Source organism: Desmodus rotundus, chromosome 7, assembly GCF_022682495.2.
Source record: "Desmodus rotundus isolate HL8 chromosome 7, HLdesRot8A.1, whole genome shotgun sequence".
NCBI lineage: Eukaryota > Metazoa > Chordata > Mammalia > Chiroptera > Phyllostomidae > Desmodus > Desmodus rotundus.
This window is the reverse complement of record NC_071393.1, coordinates 74,439,458-74,466,686: the sequence shown is the minus strand read 5'-3', so window position 1 is coordinate 74,466,686 and position 27,229 is coordinate 74,439,458. Positions and strand designations below refer to the sequence as shown.

Sequence of the window (27,229 nt, the reverse complement as noted above, 5' to 3'; positions counted from 1 at the left end):
TTAATATATGCTACTGTCCTTTCTTAACTATACCAGTCTAATAATTACTGAACTTCTTACATATACTCTTGATCTATTCAAATCCCATCCCAACACTCCATTGAATAGTCTGCTTTCCCCTCTACTCAGTTTTTATATTTTAGCTTAAATGTCACTTCCTGAGAAGGAAGCCCTTCCTGCCTCAACTAGGTCAGAATTCTGTTTCAGGACTTCACAGCACCATGTAATCTCTCTTCCATAGCACTTACTGCAATACTATTTGTTTAATTCTATTTCTCATCTAGACTAAAAGCTCCATAGGGCACAAACTCTTTTGTTTTCAATAATCATAGTATTTTTAGCACCGAGCACTGTATAGGACACTTACTAGGTATTTAGTATATTTGCTCAAGGAATAATGAAAGAACAAGAAAGAAATAGGGAGCCATTTAGTAATAATACCTAGAGAAGGAAGTGTGGTCGTTGGTATTTTTAAAGATGAGAGAGGGGTGAATACATCCAGTAGAGGAGGCAGAGAGGTTGAATATATAAGAGATAAGGGAAAATCAGTGACACAGGATTCCTGAGAAGATAAGAGGGGATGGAATTCAAAGTTTAGGAGGAAAGATTGGTCTTAGGGAAAACAAAGGATGAAAGAACGAACATATAGATATATTCAAGTTTAGTTTGTTCGGTAGCAGAAAGTTTAGAAGTTCAAACCTAATGGTTTCTTTTTTTTTTTTTTCCTGTGAAGAAGAAAGTAAGGTAATGAACAAAGGGGTGGGGCAGTCTAGGACTACGAAATTCAGATATTTATCAATTCAAGGCAGAAAACATGTACTTTTAGACAAACAGACACTTATTGTGTGGAAAGCATAGTTCTAAGAATTTTGAAGGATATCAGGAAATATAAAAGCTGATCTCTGCTACCATGGAACTCAATTTAGTTAGGAAAATAAACTACACAGAACTATAATTACAAGTAGATGTGACAGATACCATAAGAAGCACTAACAAAATAGCCATGAACGCTCAATGGTGATAGAGACTACTTCTTTTGGTAGAAAACAGAATAATGCATTAGCAAAGACAAAGTGGAAGGACTGTAGAGAAAGGAGAAGATTTGGTTGGAATTTAGAATGTGTAAGGAAGTAATACAGTAAATCATGTAAGAAAGAAAAACCTAAAAATGATTGTAGAAATGTTTTATGTCAAGCTCAGGAGTTTGGACTTTATTTCATAATAAATGCAAAGAGAAAAGTCTTTCAGGGGTATAAAATAATGAAAGCTGCTCTTCATAATTATTAATCTGCAGGTTATCAGATATGCAGGTTGGACTGGAAGGAGATAGAATGAAGACTATAAATGTCAAGTTAGAAGACTTCAATTAGCACATTTCAGAATTAATGATAGCCATCACGGGAACGGGAAAGAACACAAGACATGTTGAAGAAGCAGATATGACAAAACTTGATATGAGAGATTCAAAAACAATGAAAGTTTTGAGCTTTTACAATATATAAGAATGGTGATGCCATTAATAGAGACAAGAAACATTATAGGGAAAACAAGTTTTCAGATTTTATTCTGGAAATAGGAGGAGAGTAAATTCTATTTATTCACACAGAGTTTAAGGTCCTTAAGGACATGTTTGCAGAGAGTTTCAGTAGGAAGCTAGAAAAGTTAAGTCTGGAACTCAAGATAGACAGGCTAAAAATGCCCTCACCCAAAATGATTATAAGCTACTAAGGGCAAAATCTGTGTCTTCCATTTTTTTCTTCTGATGCTAAACACAGTATCTGGCATGCACTAGGTGCTCAAAAAATGCTTGATGAATTTAACTGAATTTGGGAATCATTCATATAAACAGACTTGTTAAGGCAGATGCAAGCATTAAGGGAGAGAATATAGAAATGGGTAGATGATAAAATCTAAATCTCTACAAAAGGAGTCAGTTAGAGAGAGGTCAACAGAGGAACTAAAAGAAACAACCAGGAGAAAAGACTAAGGTCAGAGTAGTACAATATCAAAGAGTCAGGGAGATGCAAGTTTCAGGAAGAAAATGATAATTACATTTTCACAGTTCTGGCCAAGATGGAGGCATAGGTAGAAACCCTGCTTCCTCGCCCAACCAAAAGGAGGATAACAACCAATCTAAAATCAATAAACAACCAAAAGCACCAGAAAATCAAACTGCATGGAACTCCAACGAGCAAGGAATTAAAGAAAAAATCAACCAGAACAACCGGACAGGTAGGGCACAGGCCAACTCAGAAACACTGCTGCCACCCAGCGGACCTTGGGGGCAGGGCTAGCTGCTGAGCCCGGCAGGCTGCACAGGTGGGACTGACTTAAAGGGAAAACTGAGACTCAGATCTGACTGTGGGCTATGGCTGGGGTTACCGTGGAGGGAGAAACTCCCAGTCTCACATGAGAGGCTGTTGAAAAGTGCGCTAGAGACGAGCAGGCCAGCCACACTCTTCCCTCTCTGGCCCCTTCCCCACCCACAGCATCGAAGGGCAGCAAAGATGGTTGCCCTGCCTCGGTGAATACCCGAGGTCCTGCCCCCTTACTATCTATCAGCTGCACCAAGACAAAGAAATATGGCCCAAATGAAAGAACAGAGCATAACCTCAGAACTAAGTGATGAGGAGATTGCCAACCTATCTGATGGAGAATTTAAAGCCCTGGTAATCAAAATGCTCACAGATCTGATTGAGCTTGGTTGAAAAATGAAAAAACAAATGAAGGATACCTAAAGTGAAATAAAGCAAAATATTCAGGGAACCAACAGTGACAGGAAGGAAACCAGGACTCAAAGCAACAATTTGGAATAAAAGGAAAAAAATCAACATCCATTCCAGAACAAAATGAAGAAAGAAGAATTCAAAAAAGTGAAGAGAGTCTTACAAACTTCTGGGACAACCTGAAACGTTCCAATATCCAAATTATAGGGGTGCCAGAAGAAGAACAACAGCAAGAAACTGAAAACATATTTGAACAAATAATGAAGGAAAACTTCCCCAATCGGGGGAAGGAAATAGACTTCTAGGAAGTCCAGGAAGCCCAGAGAGTCCCAAAGAGGTTGGACCCAAAGAGGAACACACCAAGGCACATCATCATTAAGTTACTCAAGATTAAAGATAAAGAGAAAATCCTAAAAGAAGTAAGGGGAAAAGAGAGAGTTACTTACAAAGGAGTGCCCATTAGGCTATCAGCTGACTTCTCAAAAGAAACCTTGCAGGCAAGATGGGGCTGGAAAGAAGTATTTGAAGTCATGAGAGGCAAGGACCTACATCAAAGATTACTCTATCCTGCAAAGCTTTCATTTAGAATGGAAGGGTAGATAAAGTTCTTCCCAGACAAGGTCAAGTTAAAGGAGTTCATCATCACCAAGCTATTATTATATGAAACGTTAAAGGGACTTATCTAAGAAAAAGAAGATCAAAAATATGAACAGTAAAATGACAACAAACTCACAGCTATCAACAAATGAACCTAAAACAATGAAAACAAAAACTAAGCAAACAACCAGAACAGGAACAGAACCGGAGAAATGGACATCACACAGAGGGATTTCAGTGGGGAGGGGGAAGGGAGAATAGGGGAGAAAAGGTAAAGGGAAGAAGCATAATTAGTAGGCATAAAATAGGGAGAGATAAAAAATGGTATAGGAAACACAGGACTCAAAGAACTTATATGTACAACTCATGGACATGAACTAAGGGGTGGGGAATGCTGGAGGGTCAGGGGACAGGGCGAAGGGGGGAAAAGGGGGAAAAATTGGGAAAACTGTAATAGCATAAGCAATAAAAATATTTTAAAAAAGAAAATGATAATTACATTTCAAATGCTGAAAGGGGGTAAGATGGCTAAGGACTGAGTTACCAAATTTGATGATTATGTGGAATTTTGTGATCTTTGAGAAAGCAGTTTCAGGACAACAATACTAAACAAATTGGGATTACGAGAACTCAGAAAGGATCATACTTAAATAAAGATAAGTTAATATATTCAAAAAACAGATTATGGTCTAGGTTATGAAGAGCTTTCCAAAGAGACTTATTATTTTGGCCATCTCTTGGTGATAGTGTCATGGAGGACTATAGTAAAGGAGCTTTAATTTGCTCTAATTTAATCTCAAGCCGCTAATACAAGGCTTCAGCATAGTGATACCAGCAATCTATATGAAAAGAAGCATTTACATAAAAATTTTCTTTGCAAAAAATATTCAAAATACTCTACCTATTTTCACCTCAATGAGACAGCTGGCAATCTTCTTAAGTATGTTGTCCATCTCATCTATCCTCATCTGAAGTTTCTCCCTCTCATTCTAAACACACAATATTAGAGATTGTTAAATTAAAGTTCCAAACAAAATATTTTAACATTATCATATTTCGAACAGATGACACAATTGATATATCTAAATCATGAACAGGTAGATCTTAAAATGAAGGTCAAAGTTTCCAGTCTATATTTAAATATTACTTCAAAAAACAGAGTTCATTGCCCCGGCTGGTGTAGCTCAGTGGATTAAGCACGGGCCGCGAACCAAAGGATTGCCGGTTCAATTCAATAGTCGGGGCACATGCCTGGGTTGTGGGCCAGGTCCCCAATGAGGGCCACATGAGAGGCAGCCACATGTTGATGTTTCTCTCCCTCTTTCTTTCTCCCTTCCCCTCTCCATAAAAATAAATAAATGAAATCTTTAAGAAAAAATTTTTAAAAGTTCATTAAAAAATGTCCTATGGTCAAAAAATGTTCTATCTATGGGAAACACTGGTCAAACAGAATCGTAGCATTTTTTTTCTTTTTAGGCTTTTTAAAAAAGATTTTTGACTGTAGACATTAATATGCTATTATATTTCTCTGAAAAATGATATTGCATGTAACATTTCCCAGACTTATTTGCTATAGAAAGTTTTTAAACACAGAACCTTTCTTAAAGGAAGATAATTTTGGGAAATGCTACTGTAAACACATACACAAACGTACACAGCTAGGGATGAATTATGTGAAAGATAATACTATAGTCCTTAGCAAAGGAAGATGAGAATCCTATATTGTTTTATTTTAAGCTGTATAATGGATAACAAATTTGAGATAAGAAATAGGCCCATATTAGTAAATATATTTTAGAATTGCTCAAGGTTTTAGGATTTGCCACTTTTGATAAATTAAACTCATCCCCCTTATGAACAATTCTAAGCTTTTGCCCAAGTCTCACTCACATGTCTAAGAAACATTCTTCCTATTCCACATCTACCATAAAGTAATTTTAATAGATCATTCTTTCTATGCTAATAACTGTCTCGAATTACCTGAGCTGACTGCACCAGCTTGCTGTAGAGAGCCACTTTTCCTTGGTGAGTAAAGACTTTAGTCATCTTGGTAAAATGTGATTTTATTTTGTTCAGGTAAATTCCAAAGGCCTTCAGCTGTAAGGAAAAGTCAAAGGTTACAATGACTAAACAAGAGTTAGAAAAGGCACAAGATGTGAGGAGGCTGGTTCAGATGATACATACTAAGCTTTGATGATTCTAGACTCTGATTTCTAAGACAGGACACTTCTCATTTGCAAATTTAATTCCATTTAATAGTTTAAAAGCACAACCAAAGATTTTAATTTTGATTCCTGCTTCCAGTTCACTTATTCATATTACAAATTTGAAAATGACATGTTCTTAATAAAACTCTTTTAATGTATTAGAGCACATATAAAATGAGTTAATTATTATTTAATCAATTAAATCCTTTCCTCCTCTAAATTTAAGTGAAAGGCAAACAAGAAGGAGGGAACTCTAAATAAACTTCAACTATATTTCATATATTAATTGATAATTTCAGGTTTAACAAAATTATGTATTAACAATTACTCATGTATAATTAAATAAAACCTTGGTAACATATTATACCTGAAAAGTAAATTAAAGAACTCATCACTCATTACCAAGTAAGTTACCTATTTCATAATAAGAATTATTCAAATTGTCTATAATGATTCCCACTCAGAAAATGACACAAAAGTACCTCCTCATCAGAGCAGTGTCTCATTTTTTCCCATAGGTTCCTATTTACATCAGTCAACAGTTTATCTTGGTTCAGTGCAGAAAGCTTTAATCTAAAATATAGAAAAGTTAATTAGCATAGGGTTCAGAAGTCCGTTTCAATGAATCAACTCAATCTACAGGCATACTTAATTTAATTCTCTCTAGTTGCTCTTCTATATAAAAAGAGGGGAATACACTCAAGAACAGTAACCAGCCTTATTATTTCAACATTTGTAGAACAGTTCAAAAATGTTATGAGTCAAAAAAACTTCCCTCACAAATAGAATTCTCATTGCAATGTTATCAGCTTGTTCCCACATGAAAACATATACTAATAAAGAATCCTTAAGGCCTGTCAATGATAACTGTGAAGTTGTAACTATTATTTTAAATAAAAGTTCCCAATTCAGTCCAAAGTCCTATCTCACCTTCACAGAATAGCATTTATAAAAGTAGCAAAGATATATATTAGTCTCTTGTTAGTAAGTAGAAAAAACAAATTTCTACCAGAGTTAAAAGATATTATATATAGGCATAGAAGTGTAAAATCAAATAGCACAGCACATCTAAACAGGCTATTCATTGTATTTCATTCAAAATAAAGCATCTCAGACAAATCATGAGATGCCAACTCATTTACACAACATAAAGAAATTTCTCTGTCTCGTTCAGTGAAGAACCTCAGTACTTAGTACAGTACCTAGCAAGTACTAGGTGCTCAAAACATATATTTGTTGAATAAACAAGCCAGAATCAGGCAAATCTGCAGTATAATAATTTAACAGCATCTTAAGCCTCTATTTTTTTTAAAATATATTTATTGATTATGCTATTACAGTTGTCCCATTTCCCCCCCCACTCCACTCCATCCTGCCCACCCCCTCCCTCCCACATTCCCCCCCCATAGTTCATGTCCATGGGTCATACTTATAAGTTCTTTGGCTTAAGCCTCTATTTTTAAAACTATCTCCCTAAAAGATTATTTTATTTACTTTCTGTGAGATTGGTTCAAATTTAGTTGGATTAATTCTAGATAAGTATGATGTAAACATGACTTGGGTTGCAAGTCCTGATCTACCTGTGGGAAGCAAGTAGGCTGTACCTAACTTGTAAATTAGTCTGCATCTATATATACCAAAGCACTAAGCTACAGTGTGAGTAAAACCATGTTATTTTATACATGCAAGTCAAAGGCAAATGTGACAAAATTATAAACTCAAAGGCATTCTTGATTTTAGGCACTGCATATAAATCTCTAAAGAGATATCTCTCTTTGAAGATGTTCCTTTGCAATTTATGATATCATAATCTAATAATTATTATTCACTGAGGACATACTTTTTACTAAAAATGGCGTGAAGACATTTTATATACACTCTTTTCTACTTTTCTTATCTACCTGCTAAGTAGTTATTATTATCCCTAATTTACGGATATGGAAATAATGGTTAAATGGCTCATATAATGTTACACAGTGTTGTGTCCAGGATTGAGCTTCAACCTGAAAGCCAAAACTCTTTCTATAAACATACTGTATCACACCACCAATTAATGCCATCAAGTTTTTCTATGCTGGTGTTATTCTAATCAAAACCTTACCACACAAATTATTAACTCATCCAGCAAACACAAAAAACAAAAACTTTCATACTCTTCAATCTTTTGGTGAAGAGCTTCACAATCTTCTCTATAAATCTGTATCTTGGGTCGGTAAACATATTGACTCAACATCAGATCTTCTGAAGTAGACTGTGTGTTTATAGTAAACTGAAAAAACAAAATCAGACAAACCATATTTAAGAACTGTTTCAAGTTTCAAAGTGCCTATTTCTAAAAGTTCTACAAAGAATAATTTGAATATTCTTCAGAAATTTTTATACCCAGTAAAGCTACAAGTTGAAATCTGAATTCAAGTCTCTGACATCAAAGTCCTTTTCCCACAGATGTGTAGGGAAACTGTAGATGTTCTACTCACACGGAACTGTAAATGATTTGAAAATGGCTAGGCAGTATTGGTCAATTTTACCTCAACAAAGCTGGAAAAAAATGGCTATACATTATTAAGTAATTTAATACCTAAAAATTCATTAACTTTATCATTTATTTGTATTAACTGTCTTTCTGACTTTTTATGGATATGATTTTATTGTTCCAATTTTTTTTTTTTTCATTTAAGCCTCTGTCAAAAATGTATTTCTTATTTTAGGGTACAGAATTAAAGGACAAGACAATACTTACAAGTAAAGAAAATTTACAAGAAAAAACAGACAAAAGTTTTTCAATTAAAGTATTTGTAACATTCAAACTTGACTTAAAACATGACAAAAGAAACAAAATTGCAAACAATAATGTTTATGGGTTTTCCAAACATAAATAAATGAAATAGTGTTTAGGCAGTAGGGCTCATGCTGATGGCTAGCACGAAATAACAACACGTACTCTACTTGGAAAAATCATTAATGTACAAACAAGCCCAAATTACGGACTGCAGCAGTTTAATCACCACTGCCATTTTACTTCCAAAATAAAGCCTTGATTAAACCACTCATACCCTATATTACTCATACCTTTACTTCAAAGACTGAGGAACTATATACAATGAATGAATTTATTTTCACCATAGGGATAACATATTGTACCTCTCTGCCAATGTTACTTGAAAACCTTCCATGTCAAAACAATTTGACAGCAGATATAACCAATTCAATAAATATGCAATGATCTTTCATTACAGTCCTTTAAAGATGCATGTTAATTCATGATGTTAACCTTAGGATCACAGTGCATAGAATCCAAATAGAAATGAGTTGGGGTGACTTTCAAAGTAATGTTGGATCCCTCACTTTATTTATAATCCCACTAAAACCATTAAGTTCATTTCATAGGCCTTATCATGCATTAATCACTGGGTGGCAGGAGTTAATGAAAATTTTTCCTGTTACCGACATCCCTTGCCGGCAACGAATGTCCCCAAACCATCAAGGAAGTCATTGTTATTGCACAATACATGAGGACCTGGAACTTTTCCAAAAGCTTAAAAAATTAAAAATAAAAAATGGAATTATATTCGACGTTTCCTGACACCTGCATTAATACTGTATGACTAATAAAAGCATGTCAGTTGCCTGGACTGAACCAGCAATCAACATGCGCCCAGAATGCACACGAGTAAAAATGAAGTAAAAGGAAGTAGTCTTCATTGCCTATAGGTCACTTCCAGTCAAAGGTTAAAGTTCAAAGACTAAATGATCAAAGTGCTCATTTTCTCAGTAGGACTATCTTCTGCTAGGAGGATGATAACAGTGGCATCAACAGGTATCATCATGATTACCACCATTTTGCTTTCTTTGGATTCTTGTTACATGTTCGAACATAACAAGAATTATCTGGTGGTCGTCTCTTTTCTTTGCAGCTGGAAAGCATGCTAATAATGCTAAGACAAACTGATTGGACTGAGAGCGCTGGGGACCAGTCTTCTGTTAGAATGGATACACAGATAGGACCATTGCTATAAACATGAGGGTGAATGGGAATATTTTCACCAGTAAACATGACCTGAGGAGAGTCAAAAGGATCTCGACTACTAAACTTAAATAGAAGTTGAAATTTTTCCCCTTCATATAAGGTACCTGGTGCACCTTCCATGTCTACAATCCACTGTGTAATTGAATTTTGAACACTCTTTTCATTTAAAGTCATCCCAGGAGGTGGGTCATTTTGCAAAGCCAACGGTTTTTTCTGCAGTCATTTCTGTATTGACGCCATGATGAAACCATCCCCCAAAGGCCGGCGAGGCCTGAGACGCCTATTGTTCCAATTTCTTAAAGTGAGTATTAATAATTCCTTTATTTTTAGACTCTCTTCTGTAACAATGATATGTGAGGCTCTTAAGTTCCTGTTAAGCATAATTTTTACATAGATTTGGTATTAACTGTTCTTCTTTGCTTTCTAAATACTTTTGATTTCCTCTTTGATATAAAAATTATCTAGAAGTATGTTTCTTAATTATAAGAAGCTAAAGAATGTTTGGTTCTTTTACTGGTTCTAATTTTATTGGACTAAGATCAGATGATGTGGTTCATAAAACGTCCATTTTTTTCAAGTAGTTAATGTTTTCTTTGTGGCCAAGGGCATAACTAATTTTTGTAAATGTTTGACAGACTTAAGAAAAAAATTCCTGTAAAAGTGTTATAAGTTTTTCTATTAATCTTTGAAATTGAGTTTAGTGATTGTATTATTCAAATGTTCATGATCTTACATATTTATTTTGAAAAATGTTTATTAAAAACTGCTATCTTAGATTTTTATGATGGGAAAGAGCATATGCTTAGGAAAAAGTATCAAAAATAAATTCGATGGCAAGGAATGAGAAAAATAAAATTTCACCTTATGAAAATCCACAGTACAAAAAAAAAAATCGACTTTTACACTAACCACAAATATACCTATTATAGGAAAATTTTATAGAACAATTTGCTTCCTTGATTCTTTTTTCTTTCTGAATAAACGCTTGCGTTGATGCAGTTTAGTAAATAAGAACAATATATTCTAACTGACACAAGTATTTTGCCAAGAAATTGAACTTACTTTGGCTGGGAGAGTGCTCTGTCGGGGTTTTTGTATCAAAATGTGGACTTGAAGAAGTATAAAGAACTCCTTTATTGTTATTCTCCCATCCTTGAGTTTCTGAAGAAAGAAAAAAAGTTTGTATGATCATTCAAGGTGAGCTCATTTTGATTATAACTACCTCATTTGTTGGTAAATAAATAGCTTAAAGTTCTTTATATATATTTATGGAAATACTATCCAGATATTTGTAAGTTATACATGAGTAGCTTTTATCTAAAATTTATTTCTTGAGATTATTCAGTAACAGTAGAATTGGGGGGGAAAAAAACAGTAAACTTAGGCCTTCTAATCATTATTTCCAATCCATATAATTAACTGCCATATTGGGCCCTTAACATAGAAAACTCATCTTGTGTATATTTAAAACATTTCAACATTTTTTAATGTTGAAAAACAAGGAAATTAGTTACATTAGAAATGAGGAATACTTTAACATACCTCCTTCAAGCTCTCTTCACAAATAGTATCTGTGAGAAACTGTGATTCCATCTGACTATTGCGGTATGCTAGAAGTAAGGCAAATTCAGGTGATGAACAAGTCAAAATTAAATTGTAAACTTAATTTTAGTTATCATCCAGATTTATGTGGGGTTCATGCTCCTGAAGCTATCCATTAAGATCTTGTTGCAAAGACAATCATTTGTAGGGTAAAATATGTTACAGTTTTAAGGCTCCATTCAATGTCTTCTTAACTGAGTATAAGCCTCTTAAGGAAACTGCTCTACCCAGTGTAGTATTTCACTTCTCAATTTATTAAAATAACAAGAATTAAACAAACTATTATTTCCTTATCAAGTATTTACAACCCCTAAAAAAACTTACACAAATTTTATTTTTATTTACTTAATTTTAGAGAGAGAGAAAGGGAGGGAGAGAGAGAGGGAGAGAAATATATTGATTGGTTGTTTCTCGAATGCCCCCAACTGGGGACCTGGCCTACAACCCAGGTATGTGTCCCACTGGGAATCAAACTGGTGACCTTTCAGTCTGTGGGAGGATGCCCAACCCACTAAGCCATATCAGTCAGGGCTAGCTTATACAAATTTTAAAAATCTCTTGAATGGAAATACATTTATTATTAGTCAAGCAAGCAGATGACTTGTATTAGTTAGTTTTCATAAAGATCATCTTACTGCTGCAGTCCATAGAGGTCCCATCAGCCTTAATCGACTCCAAAGAACTGCTGCAACTAGATGGGGTCCTGCTCAGGCTTTTTATCAATACACTGTCAGCATTTTTATCTATATCCCCTTCAGCACGGTGATCGAAAATCTGAAATTATCAATTAAGGAACATCATAAGGACAAAGTCATAACACTGTATACTCATAACGACTAAAAGTTTGTTGAACACTAAAAGAAATACTTCTAACATAAAATTTATGTATAACTCTTATGAGTCCCCTTAGCAAAGAATTAGAATAAGTAACAGGCAAATGAAGCCTTTAGAGTTAAAAATAATTTTATTTAAAAATATATAGAAACAACTTTGTGGATTACACTGTGTAAGAAATTATTTTTCTGATGTATCTTAGTTATAGCCAGACTCTATGAGCTATCAAATGTTGACCTATCCAATTATTCAACTACTAGCCACCAGGATCAGGGATACTGTACTACAGAAAACCAGAATAGAATATTGGCTAGTACAGAAAGAAACTTATGTCCAGACTTTAGTATTTCCTTCACTTGGTGAACAAGACTCCTTTGGATGAAGTCAAATAAGTCACAGGGTCCTGTTTTTACCACTTTAACCATTTGACTTTACATCCCTAAATGTCATTTTTGTCTACCGACTTTACGTATGTTTTTGAAGACATTATATTCTTTGTCTAAATGCCATAATGTAAATAAGCCCCATGACAGCAGATTTTTGTCTATAAATTCCCACTGAGGCATCCTAGCAACCTTAACAGTACATAGGACATACTAGATACTAAATAAGTATTTACTGAACAAAATAGTACTAATTTTCATAGAATCTATTCAGTTATGCATTTTATATAACTGTTAACTACTTTCTCAAAGCTTCATAGACAAGCCATTTCCTCACCACATCTTATAGAACTACTGAAATCATCTAAGCTCACATATTTCTTGAGTTTAAACTGTTTTCTATGAGCCTCTGATACTTTTAATCTTTATTTCTCCATCTATAAAACTCAACTTGAATGACAGGTTTTATTCTCCCAAATTATTCAAATCAGTGTCCCTCAACTGGAATATCTATAACCTCTTTCATGAATACAAAATCTCACTTCATTTTGAGATACTGGGCTTGACGTAGGCATTTTCCCATCCACTAAAGAAATGGACTTTCAGTTTCTTCATACTCTCGTTAGCCAAGAAAATTCAGTCAAGTTTTTCTTTATGCAGTTTGCATAATAAAAAGGCTTTTTACCCTCCAAATATTTTAACACTGAAGGTGACTTTTCAAACCACATGTATCCTGCCTAGAAATTTTCATATGCAAAACTGCAACAAATCACCAGAGGTGACAGAATATTTAGAATTCTATAAGTTCTACATTAATTTTTGTACTACTTTCAATTTCATTTTTTGTGACCATCTACCACTTCAGATTGTTTTTAAGTCTAGCTGTTAGTCAATTAATTCTTTAAGATTCTACAAAGAAATTTTTATTCAGCCCTATAATTGAAAATAATTCCTGCTTACCCAAGACAAAAATAAAAATTCAAGTATACTCATAATTTTTTTAAAATCAAGAACAGTCCTTAGTTCAAGACAGAGCTTACCTCCTGATCTTGTGCAGTATCAGTACACTTAATCTCCCTTTTTCTGATTTTTTTCTCATTCTGATTATCATCATCATCTTCTTGTACCCAGGTTCTTTTCTGGCTATTGCAGGTTTCTTTCATTTTATTTTCAGGTGGTGAGATCTCTTTTTTGTATGTCTCGATCAAAGACTTTTCCTCGGTTTCTATGCTAATAGAGTCTGAAGAATTAATCTCACCAGGATATACAGGAAGATTTTCCTCATTTATATATTGAGATGGACTTAAGTTCAGCTTAGCTGCAACAAAGCCAATGCCTAAATCCTTATTGGAGACCAGCTGAGTTTCTAGGTGATTTAAATCAGTTGTGTCTGACGGAACCTGCTCCAGGTCATCAATACCAGTGACACTACAATTTCTCTTGTTTGGCAATCTGGGCAAAAATATTCCCAAAGAACATCTCCTCACTTTATCTTTTACAAATGTCATTAATGGTAGAGAGTTGGTTTCAGATCCATTATGGAAAAGTTTATTTTCTTCATCTCTATTAACATTGTTGGACACTGTGCTAGTACTACACATTTCTGTAGCTTGCACTCTACTCATATCATTGTCTGCATTATTTACTAATTCAACTAGTTGTTCTGGAACAGGTGGTATAGAGACAGTTTGTAAATCCAAATTTTTTTCAGTTTTCTTATTCAAATTATTCAGACTTGGTTTGCCACTACTAAAACTTGCAGTATTAGATGCAATGATAGGATCTGATGTTTCTTTAGGATTGGCATGAGCTTGAACAACTTGCTTAGTCAAGTCTGAGTTACTGTGGAAATCTATGGTTATATTACATTTAGCTGTTTGGATATTTTTCTCCGGTTCTTCTTCACAGGCTACCGTAAACTGTTTCTCATTATTGAGCATTATGGACTTATTTTCACTCAATTCCTCTGTGGGTACAGAGGAATTTCCTATAACAATATTTAAAGTTTTAGTTTCATCTTTATTAATAACACTCTGTCCTTGTTGAGGTAACAGAGATAGGTGGGTTGAGAGATGAGGCTGAGAACCAATACAAACATCATCAACAAAGGTCTGCTTTAAATTATGTTCTGCATTATGAACAAAGGCCTCCTTCTGATCCTCTGGAAACTTAAGAGATCCTTGCTTTGAGTCAAGTTTGGTCATGTTCCTCAACTCTTGACCATATACTAAAGTTTGATTAGCTAATAGATTTGGGGGCTCCTTAATCAGACCTTGATCTTTGAGCACTGTTATGACACAGTCTAACTGACCTTTGGTATTAGTTTGAGTAACTTTTCCCTTCTCTAACAAAGAACAAGGAGCAGAGAGAAGCAGTCCCTCAGATTTCAAGTAATACTCACTGGCTAAATCATTTGCATAAGCAAGATCATTCTGCACTGGGCAATTAGTGGCTTTCTCATCTTCATCACATAAGGACATGACATTCCCCTCCAAATTATCAAAATAGGAAATAACATTAGGTAAATAGGAATAATTATTGCTGGATTCACAAATAGCATGACTGTTTATAAAATCCACATTTCTTCTATCTGTGCTACTTAAGTGGCAGCTTTCAAATCTGGCTTTTTCCAATGTGTAGGCCTGGTCTACAACTTCCACCCTGTCCTTTTCATCCACAGCAGTGCTATGGAATTTGACGATTTCTCTCTCACCTTGATCCCCAGAAAATGTATTAGAATAGGCTACCACACGACACTTTTGCTCAGTGTGAAGAACAATTTTGTTTTCTACAGCCTGTTCTTGTTTTTCAGTGATTTCTTGAACAAAGCTACCATCCTTAGGAAAAGAAACACCCAAAGTTCTTCCTTTTGCTGTTCCAAAATTAGAGCACTCTTGAAGTATTTTCTCTGTGGCTTGACAGTCAATGAAAGCATTATGGGACTTGGTGACTTTCAGATCACTGTGATTATTGACAAACATTACAGTATTCTGCATAGGCTTAGTGGTTATTTTAACTGGTGAGACAGTTTTACATTCTAAGGCAGTTGTGTGACTTCTAGTGATCTCCATGTCATCCTGCCCACATGTATAAAAAACAGTTTTAGAAGTTCCTGCCAAAGGCACCAAAAGGGAGTCTTCTTTATCTTCTAGGGCACTTTTGTTATTTAGTTCCACTGTACAACTCTGGATGATATCCATGTCATTTTTATCATTACTTGAAAATGCAATGGACTTGTCATTTTTGAATCTAAGGCTTTTCCTTCTTTGATTTATGCCTGACAGAGATTCATTCAGAAATCTAGGCTTTGGTACATCTTTGTCATTTTTCCAAATGGTTGATGTAGGCACTTCCATGTTACCATTAGCTATAACTGCTATAGCTTTCTCTATAGGACCACTGTTAGACTGTTCCCCCAGTGTTAGCTGGCTGACTTTTGCTGCTGAATGGTTGCCTTTAACATTCTCTGGAAAGAAAACACTCTCCTCAGCATGAGGAGTCACTGTTGGTTTTCCTAGGCTTTTCCTTTTTGATAGTTCAAAGTCAGGTCTGTCTGGAAGCACAGTTCTTTCCTTTGCTTGGTAGTCAATGAAAACAGTGTGGGACTTTGTCATTTCCAGCTCATCATGATTACCTATAAACATGACAGTTTTGTCCACAGGCCTGGTAGTTATTTCATCTGGTGAGACAGTTTCACATTCTATGGCAGTCGTGTGACTTCTAGTGACCTCCATATCGTCCTGCCCACGTGCATACAAAACAGTTTTAGAAGTTCCTGCCAAAGGCACCAAATGGGAATCATGTTTGTCTAATAAAGGTCTATGATTTATTTCCAATGTATCACTCTTGGTGATATCCATATCATTCTCATCCCCCTGTGAAAATATAACAGTCTTATCAATTTTTAGTTTGTCAATACTTTTCCTTTCACAAATTTTGACATCTTGGTTTTCATTCAGAAATCCAGGTTTCTGTACACATTTGTCCTCTAACATATCCATATTATCAAAAATGAATACTCCAGATTTTTCAATAGGAGTTTTATTATATTTTTCAACTTTTACAGCTTCATGTCTGTTTATGGGTAGTTGGCTGATACTGTTTTCTAAATTAGTCTTACCAAGTTCTTGTACTTCAGAAGATCCAAATCCAATGACAACAGTGTGACTCTTGGTTAGATCCATACTTTGCTCCTCTTCTGAACAAATAATTATCTTGTCATGAGAATAGTCAAGGGCAGCATTGCCTAAACTTTTCCTCAGTGTAGAATTCTGGCCTGGTACAGATTTTACTATATGACTGTCAATAGCAGTATTATGATTTTCTACAGCATGTTGTCCTGATGAAAACCGTTTTGTGGTAGGAAACATAGATTGCTCACATGACATGATATTTCTATTATTCCCCAGTGCTACTTGTTTATTAAGATCTCCACCAGAGTATACTACATTATATTTTGCACTGTCCTGGTTAATATTGACTGACTGAGGAGAAACTTTACCAAGATAGGGTGAAATCTCCAAAACTTGATCTTTTTCTTTTCTCCAGGTGTCAGTTAGGAAGTTTTTAGATATTTTGTTTGGTTGTTGGGATAGTTCAATATGACTTTTGGTCATTTTTTCCAATTCATTTAAAAGGCTATTGCTGTCAGAGTGAGACTTACTAATATCCTCAGATGCTAGATTATGAGATGCAAGAGGAGCTTGACTTCCTAAATTAGTTGTGTGACTTTTAGTCAAATCCTTATCTTCATCTGTGAAGATTACATTCTTTTTGTCAGTCAATGAAATAGACAAAGGATTTGCCAGGCTCTGTTTTAATCTTTCCCTAGATACTTGAGGAACTGAGCTACAGTTTACATTCAATTCTTTATCCTTTGACAAGGTCATGTGATTTTGGAGCATCATATCTTTTTCAGATATTGGTATGTCTATCTGTTCATTTGTCCGATCTTGTTTAAAAATTTGATTATCTATTGCAACTGTGTGACTCTTGGTAATGTCCATGTTGTCCTCTCCTGAATATATTGTCTTCTCTATGAGAAAAGAGCTGGCATCTGGATTAGGATACATTTTGGCATAATCACTGTCATGCTTCAGCAAATTTTTTTCCTCTGTTGTACTTGAGACACACTTGGTCAGTTCCATGGCATTATTATAACTAGAATACAAAACTGTCTTATAATCTTGAATTGCTGGACTGGAACATATAGATTCTGGGATCATAGCCAATGTTCTGGTATCTTGGTTAGAAGTCTGTGTGACTATGTGAGTTTCTGTCCCAGTAATATTATTTCTGGTAATATGTATTTCACCTTTAGGGTTTAAGGAAGGGTCTTGGAAAGCAGCATTTGGTTTATTTTCAAAGACTCTCTTTTTCTCTGAAGCTTTAGTTCTATAACTTGTAACATCCATCATGACAATCTGAGTTGGATTTTCAGTTTCAGATAAATTATCTGCTGAGGGTAAAATTTGTATAGTGTGGTTTCTTGTCAAGTCCATCAAGTCACTACCATAAACGGTAATATCATCACTTTTAAACTCCCTTAAGCTAGCCTCACTGGCTGTGGGAACCAAACTCTGAATATTGGCTGTATGACAATGGGTGAAATCCATTTCATCATCTTGTTCTCTAAAGATTCTAGTCACATTACTGCTAGTTTCATCTACACGAAGGGATTCACGCATCTGATGTATAAAAGAGGTCCTATTTAATTCTTTGGAATGAAGAGATATTTCAGAATTTTCTTTATCAGGTTCTACAGAAGAAGCATTAGATTTCCTTGTTTTCAATCTTTGTATGAAGTCATTGAAATTTATTTTCTTTTCTGAATTACTATTTTGATCCATGGAAAAATTTAATTCTTTTTTCATTCTTGAATCCTCAGTGTGAAGCTTTAAGTTAGCCAGGAAGGCTGTGGTATCTATCTTGGTGGACTTCTCATTTTTTGTATAATCTAAAAGGTCTTTGGTAATCATCACAGTGTGACTTGCTGTCAGGTCCATCTGGTTTTCATCTGAAAAGATGACTGTCTGGTCATTTGAATGTTTCTTTTCATGGTTGTGTTCTGTAACTGAAACCTATAATGAAAACAAAATATCAAAAAATCAAATAAAATGCAAACTTTAAAAAAGGTATTTTACATGTTCTAAATAAATAATCTTCAATGATGGTTTCATGATATACTGGTGTGTTTGAATCAATGGTGTGGTGTGTAGTAATTTGTTATAAAAATTTCTTCTAAAGACTTTGAATACTTCTAGTGTTTTCAGACAAATTAAAAGTTCAAGGTTAACTATACATTCACTAGAATGATGAAAAATAGAAAGGATTGACAATACCAAATGCAAATATAATGAAAATTCTAATCACTGTATTATAGGTCATTCTCATTCTAAATAAAAAAGACTTAGAAAGGGGTAAGTGCATAATGACTAATTTATAACACACTCTGTACTTTTGGAAGTTAGGATTTTCTTTGAATTTAATGCACTGATTTTATATGTAAGGATTTGGTCAAACTCCTTGCTACTTAAAGTATGGTCCAATAGTCCAGTATATTAGTAACACCTAGGAGATTGTTAGAACTATATAATGTAAGGGCCCATGCTAGATCTAGTGGATAAGACTCTATATTGTAACAAAATCCTGAGATGATTCATATGTCCATTAAAGTTTGAGTAACTAATATATTTCCCTATTATTTAAAGTGAGAGAGATTTAACTTTCCCTAGTTAACTAAATGGGTAAGTTTTTCCAGCCCTGGTTGGTGTAGCTCAGTGGAGTGAGCATGGGCCTGAGAACCAATGAGTCTCCAGTTGGATTCCCAGTCAGGGCACATGCCTGGGTTGCAGGACAGGTCGCCAGTAGGGGGTGTGTGAGAGGCAACCACCCATTAATGTTTCCTTCCCTTTCTTTATCCCTCCTTTCCCCTCTCTCTAAAAATAAGTAAATAAAATCTTTTTTTTTTTTTAAATAAGTTTTTCCAGTCTATGGATCCATTTTGGTAGGTAACCTTTAAATCATACCATTACCATTAAATTTTGACTTTTTAAAAAGTTGTAGCTGTCAAGAGAAATTAAAATATGAAGGCACCTGCATGAACTCATACCTCTCTCTGTTGCATCTGGGTCTGAATGGGAGCACAAAGCAATGTATTCATTCCTGTTGGAAAAAATTTTAAAAAGAAAAAACTATAGTCAATTACAAAAATATGTATCACCAAGAGGCTAACTTTCCCTTTGTTAGGTTCTTCATCAGTTACAAGTATAGTGGAGCCCTTATCAGCAGCTTTGCTTTTTGCAGTCATTCGTGGTCAAAAATACTAAATGGAAAATTCCAAAAATAATTCCTAAGTTTTAAATTACATGCCATTCTGAGTAGCATGATGAAATCTTGAGCCATCTGGCTCCATCCTACCCAGGACATGAATCAGCCCTTTGACCAGCGTATCCAACACTGTATATGCTGCCTGTCTGTTAGTCACTTAGTAGCCATCTTGGTTATCAGGTCTTTTGTGACAGTATTGCAGTGCTTGCGTTCAAAACCCCTTATTTTACTTACTAATGAACCCAGTCTAAGAGTAGTGATGCTGACAATTAGAATATACTTCCTTTAAGTGAAAAGGTAAAATTTCTCCACTTAATAAGAAAAAAAAAGCTGTATGTTGAGGTTGCTAAGAACAACTCTATTTGTAAAATCGCTTAATTTATAAATTAAGCTTTATCATAGGTATGTATGTATAGAAAAACACATAACTACATACAGTTTGGTACTACCTATAATTACAGGCATACACTGTGGGTCCTGGAACATATTTTCCATGGACAAGGGGAGACTACCATATTTACTAAAGTTTTATTAGTTACTAAGCCCTTTGTAAGGACATAGGTATTAAATTTATTGACTTTTAATTGTCCCATTTTAGAGAAGGAAATAGTTGCTGTATTCTTGGTGTGACTAAAATATTTTTACAATGTGGTGCAAATTTTAATGGTGGAAAGTTTAGACTACTTTTTCCCCTCTTCTCCATTTTCTTTATTTCCTGGATAGTAGAGGTTACATGGTAAAGATTACCAACTGATTAGGCTGAAATGTTAGTGTAAGATTTTGAAGCATCTTGTATTCTATGTTAAGAAATCTGGACCTTCCCATGACAAAAGGTGCATTTTATTTTTAAAAATTCTAGATCTCTTCCAAGATGGCAGAGGAGTGAATGGAAGTCACACTAACCTTCTCCCAGGATAAATCTGGAGTTATAATTAAATTGTGGAGAAATCACCCAGAACAAACAACTGAACAATACCAAGAGAGAAGCCTTAAAACCTCAGACAGACAGAAGAATTAGTTTCAGCACAATCTGACTGGTAGGGAGTTCGGTAGAAACGCGAGAGGGCTGGCTAGGTGCCCATTCAAATACTAAAGTAGCCAGTTGGATCCCCCTGAGAAGTGTGGGGTCTAAACCCTAAGCTGGGATCCCCAGGCTGGACTACCAGACACCCGAAAGTGCCCAGACGACATCCAGTGGCAAAAAGCAGCAGGGTTGCTCTCTGACAGAGATGGATGGCTGGAGATGCAAAGAGCCATTAAAAGGGCCACCACACAAATTTTCATTGATCCAGCAAAGAGGTGGGGGTAAGAGTGAGTCAGAGACACCTGAAGAGAGACTGGGGACAGAAGCTTTGGGGAAAGAACTCAGAGAGTAGACACCAGGATCCCGGTGATGAGTCACCCCCATATAGCAACAGCCATGGTGCTCACGCAGACCATGCCCCTCTCTGAGTGGCAGCAGCCTGAGGGGAAACAATAGCCCCACCCCCAGGATGGATTCTGCCCTGCCCTACAGTGCTTAAGCATGACTGCTGAGTGCAGTTTGACTAGATTAAAAACTGAAGGAGGTAGCCACAGACAATAGAGCCTTGGAAATCTTGGACAGGCTGCTGAAGGACAGAGGGGATCAACATCTGACATCACTACAGGTCGATACAGAAAGAAAGAACAGTGGTAAATACTAGATGCTACCGAGACAAACTCCACCGTGGTCTTCTCCTGGATTTGCAATATTTTCTTTCCTGCATAGTTTTTTAACATTCATTTCCTATCCAGCAACTTTGTGCATATTAAGTTACTAGATTTTATACTATAGTTTATTTCAATTCACATATTTTGCCACTCCCTTCTCTTACCGCATTTTACCTTATTTCCTCTATTTTCATTTTAAATTTTGTTTTCTCTCTTACTACAACTTGTTTCCATCCAGCATTCTTACTATTCCATCCCATCCAGTCTCTCAAAACCAATTTTCTTGTCAGTGGTCATCTCACATCTTCTTTCCCACTATTAAAATACCTGCGTTCTCTCACCACCATTAGCAATCTTTGCTTGTTGTTGTGGATAGGGTAATTGTTGCATTTTTTCAATGTTATCTCTAGATCTTCAATAATTTTGTATTTAAAATTGCAAATTTTACCATTTCCCCTCCTACTTTTTTCTCAAATGTTATTTATCTTAGCTTTTTTTTTTAACTTTTTTCTTTATTCTTTTTCTCTTTCATCCTGCCCTTTTTCTCCTTTTTTCCTTTTTTCATCTCAAATTTTATTTTTTCCCTGTCTTGCCTGTTTTTCATTCTTCATTATTACTACTCCTTCTCCCTCTATCATCTCAAAATCACTTCCCATTCCTCTAGACATCTTTTTTTAAAATAACATGTTTTATTGATTATGCTATTAGTTGTCCCATTTTCCCCCCTCTATTCCCCTCCGTCCTGCACACCCCCTCCCACCCATATTCCCCCCCTTTAGTTCATGTCCATGCGTCATACAGATAAGTTCTTTGGCTTCTACATTTCCTATACTATTCTTACCCTCTCCCTGTCTATTGTCTACCTACCATTTATGCTACTTATTCTCTGTACCTTTCCCCTCTCTCTCCCCCTCCCACCCCCCTGCTGATAATCCTCCATGTGATCTCCATTTCTGTGGTTCTGTTCCTGTTCTAGTCGTTGGCTTAGTTTGCTTTTGTTTCTGTTTTAGGTGTGGTTGTTAATAACTGTGAGTTTGCTCTCATTTTTACTGTTCATAGTTTTGATCTTCTTTTTCTTAGATAAATCCCTTCAACATTTCATATAATAAGGGTTTGGTGATGATGAACTCCTTGAACTTGACCTTACATGGGAAGCACTTTATCTGCCCTTTCATTCTAAATGAAAGCTTTGCTGGATACAGCAATCTGGGATGTAGGTCCTTGCCTTTCATGTCTTGGAATACTTCTTGCCAGCCCCTTCTTGCCTGTAAAGTCTGTTTTGAGAAAGCAGCTGACAGTCCTATGGGAACTCCTTTGTAGGTAACTGTCTCCTCTCCTCTAGCTGCTTTTAAGATTCTCTACTTATCTTTAATCTTGGGCAATGTATTTACGATGTGTCTTGGTGTGTTCCTCCTTGGGTCCAGCTTCTTTGGGACTCTCTGAGCTTCCTGGACTTCCTGGAAGTCTATTTCCTTTGCCAGATTGGGGAAGTTCTCCTTCATTATTTGTTCAAATAAGTTTTCAAGTTTTTGCTATTCTCTTCTCCTTCTGGCACCCCTATAATTCGGATGTTGGAACGTTTCAAGATGTCCTCGAGGTTCCTAAGCCTCTCCTCATTTTTTTGAATTCTTGTTTCTTCATTTTTTTTTTTCTGGTTGAATGTTTCTTTCTTCCTTCTGGTCCATACCGTTGATTTGAGTCCCAGTTTCCTTCCTTTCACTGTTGGTTCCCTGTACATTTTCCTTTTATCTCACTCAGCATAGCCTTCATTTTTTCATCTAATTTGCGACCAAATTCAACCAATTCTGTGACCATCCTGATTACCAGTGTTTTGAACTGTGCATCTGATAGGTTGGCTATCTCTTCATCGCTTAGTTGTATTTTTTTTGAAGCTTTGATTTGTTCTTTCATTTTGGCCATTTTTTTTTTTTTGTCTAGGGGTGCCTGAGCCACGAAAGGTTAAGTGCCTAAGGTAGGTTGTGCTGAAATGACTGACGCACCCAACTGTCTCGGAACATGCAGGTAAAAATGCTGGAAGAACTTGTCCCCGTGTAAAAAGTCTACCTGCATCCACACAACTGCGGTTCCTCGGAAAAAAGTACGTTCTCGGTGGAAGGGATCACTGCTCTTTTCTTTCCAAGTTTTCCGCCTGCCGCATTCCTTCCCTCCAGCCCTCTAGACATCTCTTAAGCTTTTCTTTCTTTTTTCCCTCTTATTCCCATCCCACCTATATTAATTTTAGCTGATTTGTTGTTGATAGTGCTGTCGTGGATCTTTCTCTCCAATTTGGCTCCTATTTTTAAAATTATTTATTTATTTCCCCCCTTCCTTTTAAAGATTTTATTTATTTATTTTTAGAGAGGGGAAGGGAGAAAGGGAGAGAGACATCAAAGTGCAGTTGCTTCTAACGTACCCCCTAACTGGGGACCTGTCCTGCAATCCAGGCATGTGCCCTGACTGGGAATGGAACTGGCAACCCTTTGGTTCACAAACTAGTGCTTAATCCACTGAGCCACATCAGCCAGGGCCCCTTCCTTTTTCTTCCTCTCACTTTTATTTTAATTTCTGTTTAAACCTAATACTATATGCTTCCCTTCTCTTACTCCATTCTGCCTTCTTCATTCTCTTTTTAATTTATGATGTAAATTTTACTTTCTCTTTACATTGCTCCGATTCCCAACTCTTATTAGTATTCCTCACTCTACTCTCTCAAAATCATTCTTCTTTCAGTAGATCATTTTATATTCGCTTTCCTTATAATAGTCTTAATCTCTTTACACCCTTATTAATACTGGTTCACTTGCTGTTGATAATAGGATTGCGGGGGGTAGTTATTTTTGCGGTTGTTGGTTTGCCTCCTGAGCTTTGTGCTTTTGTTGTGGCAGCACCTGCACAACAGCATACAAGACGTGTTGGGTGGAGTAGCCCTCAGTCAACCAGCTGGAGGGAAAGACCCACCAAAGAACAACCCAACAACAATCAAAAGCCAATTACATCCAGAAAGCCAACGTAAATGTCATAAAGGGCATCCCAAGAGCATCAAGTTCAGGAGATCAAGGAGATTACACTGCTGAATCTGAAAGGTATCCTACCATAGAAGTTCACACCGCAAAGTCAGGGAGTCAAAACAGATCATTTTAAGAAGCAGAAGCAAATAAGAAGAATCTCACAAATAATGGGAAGACAAAGAAACAACCACCAACCAAAAGGAAAGGAGGAATCCTCAAAAAGAGTGCTAAATGAAATAGAGGCAAGTCAACCATCAGATATTGAGTTCCAAAGAATGGTTATAAGAAAGATCAATGAACTCAGTGAGAATTACCAAAAACTACAGGGAAGCTACAAGGAGCTTACTGTAAACTATATCAGCATGAAAAATGACATTGAAACAACCAACATGAGCCAAGAGGAAATGAAGAATACAATTTCTGAATGGAAGAATACAATAGAAGGAATCAAAATCAGGCTAGATGAAGCAGAGGATCAAATCAGCAAGCTGGAGGATAAGACAGAAAAAACTCCCAGAAAGTGCAAGAAAAGGGAAAGAGACTCAAAAAGATGAAGAGGGGTTAAAGGAACTGCAGGACAGCATGAAATGTAATAATATCCAAATAATAGGGATACCAGAAGGAGAAGAAGAGGAGCGAGGGATAGAACATCTGTTTGAGAAAGTAATGATGGAAAATTTCCCTAATTTGGTGAGAGAAAAAGCCACACAAGTCCAGGAATCAGAGGATCCCAATCAAGAGGAACCCAAAGAGGCCCACTCCAAGACACTCATAATTAAAATGGCAAAATTCAAAGACAAAGAGAGAATCTTAAAGGAAGCAAGGGAGAAATAGGAAGTAACATACAAGGGAGCCCTGATGAGGCTAGCAGCTGACTTCTAAACAGAAATACTGCAAGTCAAAAGGAGTGGCTAGAAATATTCCAAGTAATGAAAGGCAAAGGCCTGCAACCAAGACTACTCTATCCAGCAAAGCTCTCAATTAAAATGCATGGTGAAATAAGGAGTTTCCCAGATAAAAGAAAGTTAAAAGAATAACCTCCACCTAACCAGCATTGTAAGATATGCCAAAGGGACTACTTTAAGAACATGAAGAAAAAGAGTGAGTTTAAGAGGAACACAGCTACAAAGGGGGTAAAATGGCAATGAATAAGTATCTATCAAATAACCTTAAATGTAAATGCTCCAATCAAAACACATAGGGCAGCTGAATGGATAAGAAAACATGATCTGCACATATGCTGCCTACAAGAGACCCACCTCAGAACGAAAGACCTACATAGACTGAAAGTGAGAGATTGGAGAAAATATACCAAGCAAATGAACGGGAAAAAAAGCCGGGGTAGCAATACTTGTATCAGACAAAATAGACTTCAAAACAAAGGCCATAGAAGACACAGCAGGACACTTCATCATACTCAAGGGAAGAATCCATCAAGAAGATATGAATACTGTAAACATATATGCATCCAACATAGGAGAACCCAAATATATAAGAAAAATCTTGGAGGACTTCAAGAAAGATATAGATATTAACATAATTATAGTAGGGGATTTTAACACCCCACTGTCAACAATGCATAGATCTTCCAAATAAAATATCAATAAGGATATTGTGGAACTGAATGACACATTAGATCAAATGGACTTAACTGATATTTATATAGAATCCTTTCATCCCAAAGATGCAAAATATAAATTCTTTTCAAATCCACACACAATATTCAAAGACAGACTACCTGATAGGACACAAAACAAGCCCCAACAAATTCAAGAAAACTGAAATCATATCAAGCATTTTCTTGGACCACAAGGGCCTGAAACTAGAAACCAAACTGAAGGAAAAAACTCCAAAACATTCAAACTCATGGAGACTGAACAGCATGCTATTAAACAATGAATGGGTTAATAATGAAATCAAGGAACAAATCGAAAAGTTTCTTGAAACAAATGAAAATAAACTCACAACAGTCCAAAACCTATGGGACACAGCAAAGGCAGTCCTGAGATGGAAGTTCATAGCAATAGAAGCCTACTTAAAAAAAGATAGAAACATTTCAAATAAACAGCCTAACCATACATCTACAAGAACTGAAGGAACAACAACAAAGCCCAGAGTGAGTAGAAGGAAGGAAATAATCAAGATCAGAACAGAATTAAATGACAAAGAGACTAAAAGAGCAATTCCAAGGATCAATAAATCCAGGAACTGGTTCTTTGAAAAGATAAACAAAATTGACAAGTCTTTAATGAGACTTAATGAGATAAAAAAGGAGAGAACCCAAATAAATAAAATAGAACTGAAATAGGAGAAATTACAACTGTTACTACAGAAACACTCCTCAACAAAGGAGTATAAGAAATTATTACAAACAAATATATGCCAAGAAATTTGAAAACCAGGGTGAAATGGACAAATTTCTAGAAACATATAATCTTCCAAAACTGAAGCAAGAAGCAGCAGAAAGCCTGAACGGACCAATAACAGCTAGTGAAATTGAAACAGTAATGAAGAAACTCCCAGCACACGAAAGCCCTGGACCAGATGGTTTCACAGGAGAATTTTACAAAACATTTAAGGAAGAGCTAACCCCTATCCTTCTCAGACTATTCCAAAAAATCCAAGAAGAGGGAAGATTCCCAAACTCTTATTGTGAGGCCAGCATCATCCCAATTGCAAAAGCACATAAAGAAACAACAAAGAAAGAAAACTACTGGCCAATATTGCTGATGAACATAGATGTCAAAATCCTCAACAAAAAATTGGCAAACTGCATCCAGCAATACATTAAAAAGATCCTACACCATGATGAAGTGGGATTCAT

General features: G+C 35.8%; 1 protein-coding gene and 1 pseudogene across 4 annotated transcripts in view; both read right to left on the bottom strand.

The window, feature by feature from the left end:
* Positions 1-27,229, bottom strand: part of KNL1 (kinetochore scaffold 1) — a 66,118-nt gene that overhangs the window by 10,282 nt on the left and 28,607 nt on the right. For all 4 annotated transcript variants that reach the window (XM_045201932.2, XM_045201934.2, XM_045201935.2 and 1 more), the window contains 9 exons: positions 19,488-19,540; positions 13,417-18,456; positions 11,795-11,933; positions 11,100-11,167; positions 10,620-10,718; positions 7,684-7,799; positions 6,013-6,103; positions 5,304-5,420; positions 4,225-4,312 (listed from right to left, as the gene is read on the bottom strand). In XM_045201932.2, the coding sequence (XP_045057867.2) occupies positions 4,225-4,312; positions 5,304-5,420; positions 6,013-6,103; positions 7,684-7,799; positions 10,620-10,718; positions 11,100-11,167; positions 11,795-11,933; positions 13,417-18,456; positions 19,488-19,540 (5,811 nt within the window). The remainder of the gene's footprint in view (positions 1-4,224; positions 4,313-5,303; positions 5,421-6,012; positions 6,104-7,683; positions 7,800-10,619; positions 10,719-11,099; positions 11,168-11,794; positions 11,934-13,416; positions 18,457-19,487; positions 19,541-27,229) is intronic.
* On the bottom strand, positions 9,192-9,788 carry LOC112311432 (ubiquitin-conjugating enzyme E2 W pseudogene; annotated as a pseudogene).